Consider the following 8,587-nt stretch of genomic DNA (forward strand, 5'->3'; position numbering starts at 1 on the left):
GTTGGCCTTGCTTTGTTTGTCCTTTCGGTTTGGGGAACTGGCGCCGGGATGTCTGGAGCTGTATCGGTTGCTTGAGTGTCTTTCCTTTGTTCCCGGAGATGGGCCATCAGTATGTTAATTGACCCACAGTTTCAGTCCCGTCTGGGAGCTGCCTTTCCAATATGCATACAGGCTCTGTGCCTGCTTGTTTTCCTAACATTGTCCATAGTTCCCGACATTCATTGCGAGCATCCGTTTTGTATTCCGGAAGTGGCCATCCCAGATGGCTACACTAGTGTGTTAAACGAGTACTTCATATCGGTCTTCACTGGGGAGGAGGATATAGGTACAGAATTTGGGCAGAGGAACGGTGAGGTTCTTGTACAATTTGACGTTAGGAGTGAGGAGGTATTGGAGGTTTAATAGTGAGGTTGCAGGAAGATCAGATTCAGAGACGCGTTGGTCAGATTCAGTTTCAGATGAAATCTAACCCTGAAATGTGCTAGGTGATACACTTTGGAACGAGTATGGAACGAGTAAAAAAGACAATGAATAGCAGGTCACAGAAGAACAGAGGATTGGGGTGTTGTCCAAAGGTCCCTCGCAGACAGGACAGGGTAATAGGGCCGTTTAGACGGCATACGCAACACTTGCCTTTATCAGTCGTGGCATAGATCGTAACAGCAGGGAGATTATGATGGAGCTGTATAAAACTTTGGTTAGGCCACAGATGGGAGTACTGTGTACAATTCTGGTCACCTCACTATAGGAAGGATATGATTGCACTGGAGGGTGCCGAGGATATTAACCAGGATGTTGCCTGGGTTGGAGCATTTGAACTATGAAGAGAGGCTGGATAAGCTCCAGTAGTTTTCTTTAGAACAGAGAAGGCGGAGACCTGATTGAGGTGTATAAGATTAAGAGGAGTGGATAAGAAGCAGCTGTTCCCCTTAGCTGAAAGGTCAATAACGCAGGAGCATAACTTAAGGTGAGGAACAGGAGGTTTAGAGAGGATTTGAGGAAAAGATTTTTCACCCAGAGGGTGGTGGGAGTGGAATGCACTGCCTAGGAGGGTAGAAGCAGGAAACCTCACAAACTTTAAAAGGAATGTGGAAGAGCACTTGAAATGTCGTAACATTCAAGGCTATGGACCAAGTGTTGGAAAGGGGGAATTAGTGTAGGTTTACTGCAAGTTTGTCAGTGCAGACTCGATGAGCCAAAGGGCCTCTTTTGTTATGTATTATTCTATGACTCGAGGGAAAGAAAATTCTGGGAAATTCCTCGCATCAAGTTACTGAAAAACAAGTTTGTGGAGGTAACAGTGACTGCAAAATGCATCACCAAACATCCATCTACCTTTTCCACCCAGTAACATCACCATACTCTTGCAACACCTCTTTAGATATTTACAATGTACTTTTCACAAAAACATTGTACAGCAAACTCTATCATACTGATATAGACCATTAAAAAATAATATAGACTAGAGCATGGAATCAGCCCATTCACCCCATCTGGCTCATGCTAGGATTTATGCTCCATTAGCCTCCTGTCCAACCCCATTGGTATACCTGTTTAATCCTTTCCCCTTCAAGTACTTGTCCAGCTTACCCTTAAAAGCATTTATACAATCGGTCACAACTACTGTAAATGGTAGAAAGCTGGCATCGCGTGGAAAAATGGTTCTGCTGGATTCCTTGCAGATTTGTTAGCACCAAAGATTAACTCACCAAGTTATCAGAGAAGATCTAACTAAGATTCTTCACAAATTTCCAGAGGACATGGGAGCAAGTTGGTGAATTGAAATGCTAGCAACAGGGAGATCAGGATCATGCTTGCGGACTGAGCGCAAGTGCTCTGCAAAGCAGTCACCCAGTCTGTGCTTAGTCTTCCCAATGTAGAAGAGACGACGTTGAGCAGCTAATACAGTAAATTAAATTGAAATAAGTGCAAATAAATCACTCAAAGCATGTTTGAAACTTTGGACGGTGAGGAGGGAGAAGATAAATGGGCAAGTGTTACACCTGATTGTTTGGGAAGGGGATGAGATGTTGGGGATGATGGAGGAGTGGATCAAATTGTGACCAAGAGAACAGTCCCAACAGAATGCTGACTGGGAGGTGACAGTATGATGTGTTTGGTAGACCGGGTGCAGGAAGGTGGGATTAGAAAGGACACCTGGGTGCCCTTGGGCTAACATGAACAAGATGGGCCGAATGGCATCCTTCTGTGCTGTAACTTTTCTATGGTTCAATGGTGTTAGCATCATGTTGGAGTTGTTGAAAATAGCGGAGAATGATCTTTTGAACGTGGTGGGGGTGGGGTGCGAAGTCAAGACAAGGGGAACCCTATCATGGTTCTGGGAGCGAGGGGAAGGGATGAGGACAGAAGTTCAGGAGATGGGTAAGACGTGGTTGAGGGCCCGATCAATCAGTTTGGAGTGTGAGTGAGGGGGGCAGTGGAGTCCTTGACTCAGGAGAAAGGAAAGCATATAAGAGCCATTTTGTCAGGCAGCATCATTGGAACATGTGCAACAGAAATGGGATGGAGTCCCAAAAAGTTTAGACAAAGAAATGTAATGCTTTAAAATGTGAGAACAATTCAATGGTACACAAATACTTCTCTCTCAATCCTGAAACAAATTTAAGGAAAGGTCAACAATGCACCAATTGCAAAGTCGTAAGCATATTACAAAATCAATTTAACAGTGAAGAGAAAATGTTGTGATCTGCTGTCACTTTGTCCCTATTCTTGCATAGTGGCTAGCACTATTGCTTCACAGTGCCAGGGTCCCAGGTTCGATTTGCGGCTTGGGCCACTGTCTGTGCGGAGTCTGCAAGTTCTCCCTGTGTCTGCCTGGGTTTCCTCCGGGTGCTCCGCTTTCCTCCCACAAGATCCAAAAGTCATGCTGTTAGGTAATTTGGACATGCTGAATTCTCCCTCAGTGTATCCGAACAGGCGCTGGAATGTGGCGAATAGGGGCTCTTCTCAATAACTTCATTGCAGTGTTAACTGCAGAACCCAATCTCATCGCCCCACGAGACCAGACCGGCCCATGTACGAGACCAGACCGGCCCATGTACAACCCCCTCCAGTGAGCATGACACCGCCACTATCATCCACGATCCCTCCGAACGCAATCACTTATCTTATGCAAAGCCAGCCCTGCCACCCAAGAGCAGCCGCCGACCAAGGAAGCAGGAAAAACGCGATGGCCTGAAGATTAAACTTAAATTACGCTGCTTGAAGACTCCTCTCCCCAGCGTACTCCTAGCGAATGTCCAAGTGATTGAGAACAAGCTGGATGACCTCAACGCTAGACTTACCTCCCAGAGAGAAGTGAGAAACTGTGTACTCTGCTTCACAGAAACATGGCTTACTCCGGCCACACCAGACTGCGCCATCCAACCCGAAGGCTTTTCAATCCACCGGATGGATCGCACGATGGCCTCAGGCAATTCGACACCTCCTGGTGTTCGGATGTAGTGTCCCTAGCATGCCATTGCTCCCCAGACCTAGAATTCCTGATCGTGAAGTGTCGCCCTTTCTACCTCCCACGTGAATTCACCTCTGTACTCATCACAGCATTCTACATCCCACCTCAGGCAGAAGTGAAGAAAGCACTTGACAACTACACTCCACCACCAACAACCAAGAAACAAATCACCCTGAAGCCCTGACAATCGTGGCTGGAGACTTCAACCAGGCCAACCTCAGGAAGGTTCTACCCAAACTCCATCAACATATCTCCTGCCCCACCAGAGGTGCAAACACCCTATCCCGCTACTGCACAAGCATCAAAAGGTGTCTACCGCTCCATTTTGGCAAATCCAACCACAAGCTGGTATTCATACTTCCGGCTTCCAAACAGCAACTCAAGTGTGCTGAGCCAGTCAAGAAAACCATGCAGTGCTGGCCTGAGGCATCGGAGGACATCCTCCGCGACTGCTTGGAGTCTGTGGACTGATCCATATTCAAGGCCGCGGCAGCTAACCTGGACGTGTACGCAACCACCGTCACAGACTTCATCAATGTGTCGAGGACTGTGTACCAAAGACGACAATATGGATGTCCCCCAATCGGAAACCCTGGCTCAATCAAAGGGTTCACTCCCTGCTGAAGTTCTGGACAGAGGCATTAAAGTCTGACGACCCTGACCTATATAAGAAATCCAGGTATGATGTACGGAAAGCCATTAGGGATGCCAAAAGACAATACCGCAACAAACTAGAGTCCAAGGCCAACAACACAAACACACGACGACTATGGCAGGGCTTACACGAGATCACAGGCTACAAAGCAACGTCAGGCGGAATATCTGGGGCTGGAGCATCCCTCCCCGATGAACTGAACATGTTCTATCCCCGCTTTGAGCAGTCAGCCAATGCATCAGTGACACCCGCCCCAACAGCACTGGACACACCCAGACGCACTATTACAGCCTCAGATTAAAGAGCTGCTTTCTTGAAAGTGAATCCGCGGAAAGTGGCGGGCCCCGACGGAGTCCCTGGGCGACCACTCCGAGCCCTCGCAGACCAGCTAGCGAGTCTTTCGCAGACATCAACACCTCACTCCTCCGCTCCGAGGTCCCCCACCTCCTTCAAGATGACCACCATACCAGTACCAAAGAAGAACAAGGTAGCCTGCCTCAACGACTACCGACCGGTGGCCCTGACGTCTATTATCATGAAATGCTTCGAGCGGCTAGTCATGAGACGGATCAACGCCAGCCTCACAGACAGTCTCGATCCATTGCAGTTCGCCTATCACTGCAACCGGTCCACAGCAGATGCTATCTCCCTGGCTCTACAATTAACACTCGAGCACCTCGACAACAAGGACATCTACATGAGACTACTGTTCATAGCAACAGCACCTCCTCCACAATAGTCCTCAACACTGGGGCCCCGCAAGAATGTGTGCTCAGTCCTCTATTGTACTCCCTAACACACACAGCTGTGTGGCAAGATTTAACTCCAACTCAATCTGTAAGTTTGCAGATGATAAGACTGTGGTGGGTATCTCAAACAACGACGAATCAGACTACAGAAGGGAGATAAATCACTTGGTTGCATGGTGTACCGAAAGCAACCTCTCTAAATGTCAGAAAGTCCAAGGAACTGATCATCGACTGCAGGAAGTGTAGCACGACCCCCCCCCCCCCCCCCGCCGTTGGCATCAATGGCGCCGAAGTGGAGGTGGTCGATAGATTTAAAGTTCCTACATCTACAGATGTGCCATAGCGAGCATCCTATCCGGCTGCATAACAGCTTTGTATGGCAACTGTTCAGCCCAAGATCGCAAGAAACTGCAGTGTGTGGTAAACTCAGCCCAACGCATCTTACAAGCTTGTCACACGCACACTGATTCTGTCTACACCTCCCGCTGCCTCGGCAGACAGCATTGTCAGAGACCCCTCCCACCCAGGCTTTGCCTTCTTCCAGACCCTTCCATCAGGAAGATACAGAAGGCTGAAGACCCGCACATCCAGACATAGGAACAGCTTCTTCCCCACAGCTACTAGACACAACGACTCCCCCTCGGACTGATCTGTTCCCTGTAAGAACACTATTCACGATGTCCTGTGCTGCTTGCTCATGTATTTGCTTTGAGTTTGGCCCCTTGTTCTGCACTGTAACCAATCACTGTTTGTTGATGTAACATTTCTCAACGTACTCTCGATTATTCTTTTTTTTGTCTATGTACGTACTGTGGACATTGCCTTGGCCGCAGAACAATACTTTTCACTGTACTTCAGTACATGTGACAATAAATCAAATCAAATCATTTTTTTTTAAATGTAAGCCTGCTTATGACAATAAAGATTATTTTAAAAAATAATCAGGATTGCATCAAGATATGATTTGTATTAATTCATGAACATCCACTTCCAAAAGTGTACTCGTCACAAACAATTTCATCAAGTAATTAAGAAGTCTTAGATGTCATCACACCAGCAACATTGTGACAACTAATAAATAATTTTTGTGACAGAATATATGCTTTGAAATAAACTATTACTGCACAATACTTACAGCAATTCTGGAAGTGTCTATGTAGCTCTTATTGAAATGTTTTAAAGCAGCTTGTGCTTCCTCTTCTGTTTTGAAGCCAACAAATCCAAATTTCCGAAATTTCCCATCTTTTGTGAACTTCAGTATGCAGTCTGTTAATGTTCCAAAGTCACTAAATAGAGTTTTAAAACGTTCATCTTTCATCTGGGAAATGAAAACGTTACACATAAACAACCAAGAGATAAAATTAAGACAGATCTTTGCATACGGATGCTCACAGTCCGAGATTATTTTACACAAAAATCATAAACAGCATTTAAATAGGTAACATGAAGGAAAAACAAAGAATGCATGGATTGCCCAGCAGATCTGGCAGCATCTGTGGAAACAGAGCTAGCCTTCTGAATCTAAAAAGGATCACATAGACTCAAAACAGCTTTGAGAGTCACCCAGACTCGAAAAGTTAGCTCCATTCTCTCTCCACAGATGCTGGCAGACCTACTGAGATTGTTCAGCATTTTCTGTTTTGTTTCAGACTCCAGCATCGACAGTAATTTTGTTTTAATCATAGACTGGTTTAGCTGGTGAGCACCAGCTGTGGAAAAAAAATTCAGCTTTTGAATAGACAAGTCAGATTGGCTCGAATCAGATCGGCAGCATATGTTTCCATCAAACCAAAACAGCAAAACGGGGGGTGTTATAAATGTAAATGTTGCTGCTCCCAGACCACGGACTGCCCTCCCCTTTACGAGAGAGCTGACCAGAGGGGTCACCACACCTGACATCGCCCACCACCCCCAATTAAGAGCAGATTTCCAGATCTGAGCTGGACGGCCCACTATTGCCGGGTTGGCATGAAGCTGTTGCAGAATAAACAGGATCACAAACACACACATGTCGCTGCAGCCCAGTGAGCTGGAGCAAAGGGAGAGGGGAGGGTGAGCGGAGGGGGAGGTGGAATGGGGGGGGGGGGGGGGGGGAGGTGGAATGGGGGGGGGGGAGGGGGAAAAGGAGGGAGGGGGAAAAGGAGGGAGGGGGAAAAAGAGAGAGGGAAAAAAGAGGGGAGGGGGGAGGAGATGGAAGATGAGAGCCGCTCTGCTCAGTGTCTGGTTTATTCCACGCTGCCGGGGGCCGAGGCCTAGTTGTTTTCTTTTCAGCTTTTGCTGTTCACACTGGGGGATGTCAAGTGTGAACCGGTGGGGTGGGGGGGGGATCGGGGGTTGAATATGAATGGCGGAGACACGAGGGCCGGGCGGATCTCTCTCGCCTTTCGCCACTGACTTACCCCGCTCGGCAGGTTCTTGACGATGAGCCGGGACATCCCGCGGCCGCGCTGTACCCCCGGGTCCTCGCGCTCTCTCTAACGGTCACAGCCTCCACACGAGCCAGCCAGTCCCCAGCCGCGCGCACGCCAATACCTCGGCAGCGCCAACCCGCTCCCACAAGCCCTTGCGGCGCAAGCTACGGCAAGTGGCGAGGGACAGATTCAACCTCTGCCCCCCCCCCCCCCCCTCCCCTCCCAGCGCGCGACCTGCACTTCCAAATAGTCCAACTACGCTGGCTCAGGAGGAGGCAGACTGGCTCTGGGGCGCGGGTGGGGGAAGAGTACAGCCTGGGGTTGTTTTCAAGATCATTTTCCCAAGAAATCTGCCTTAGGACCAACGAGAGGGGGGGGGGGGGGCTGTTTTTAGTCGGAAGACAGCTTTGGTTTAACAGCCCCATTCGTTGCCTGTCAATATTTATCCGTGAATGTGACGGAGGTCGGTGCAGTGTTTGGAAGGGAAAGGCAAGTGAGACGGTGCCAGGCGGATGGAAAGCTGCCCACAGTAAACTGGGCAAATCTGTCAATGAGTTAAATGCCAAAGATCAAGAGGAGGTGTTCAGGAAACAATTCCATTGGGACGCAGAGCCTCAGAGACAAGGATTCATCTTGGCAAAGGGAAAAAGAGCTGCTGGACGACTGAAAACTCAAAGAAAATGCACACACAAATACAACGGTTGTACAAATCCTGGCATCTGTCACTCGTTCTAGAGATTTGCTGCATTTTTGTCGCAACCTCTCCCAGCTCCCAGTAAATGTTAGATTTGGATTTATTGTCACGTGTACCGAGGTACAGTGAAAAATCTTGTTCTGCCTACAGTAACCACTGTCCCGGTTGTTGTCCCCCCATATATAACATCATATTTCTCCCTCTCTTCAGCTCTGAGGAAGGGCCACACGGACCCAAAACGTTGACTCTCCCTGCGGATGCTGCCACACCCACCAGGTTTTTCCAGCCTCCCCCCCCCCCCCCCCCCCCCCCCCGTCTTTGTTACAAATCCTGGCAACTGGGAGAGAGGTGCAAGGAACAACAAATGTGACAAAATAGACTGGGTTGCAGAAGAGTACGAAAAGAAACTCGCAAGGTGGTATCAAAAAAAACCACAGAAAAATTACAATGATGTCAGTAAAACGAGGAAGGGGGTCAGGAACAATGTCGGGCCGACACGGTGGCACAGTGGTTAGCACCACTGCCTCGTGGTGCCAGGGACTCGAGTTTGAGTCTGACCTTGGGTGATTGTTTGGAGTTTGCTCGTTCTCCCCGTATCTGCGT

The 8,587-nt window shown here is 48.4% G+C and overlaps 1 protein-coding gene across 5 annotated transcripts in view; it reads right to left on the bottom strand.

Annotated features, from left to right (window-relative positions):
- Window positions 1–7,430, bottom strand: part of rbm19 (RNA binding motif protein 19) — a 436,673-nt gene extending 429,243 nt beyond the window's left edge. For all 5 annotated transcript variants that reach the window (XM_072496461.1, XM_072496480.1, XM_072496442.1 and 2 more), the window contains exons 1-2: window positions 7,279–7,430; window positions 6,015–6,197 (exon numbers count right to left, since the gene is read on the bottom strand). In XM_072496461.1, coding sequence (XP_072352562.1) covers window positions 6,015–6,197; window positions 7,279–7,314 — 219 coding nt within the window. In that variant the 5' untranslated portion in view covers window positions 7,315–7,430. The remainder of the gene's footprint in view (window positions 1–6,014; window positions 6,198–7,278) is intronic.
- Between the last annotated feature and the right edge of the window lie 1,157 nt (window positions 7,431–8,587).

Source organism: Scyliorhinus torazame, chromosome 1 (genome assembly GCF_047496885.1).
Source record: "Scyliorhinus torazame isolate Kashiwa2021f chromosome 1, sScyTor2.1, whole genome shotgun sequence".
In the NCBI taxonomy this organism is placed as follows: domain Eukaryota; kingdom Metazoa; phylum Chordata; class Chondrichthyes; order Carcharhiniformes; family Scyliorhinidae; genus Scyliorhinus; species Scyliorhinus torazame.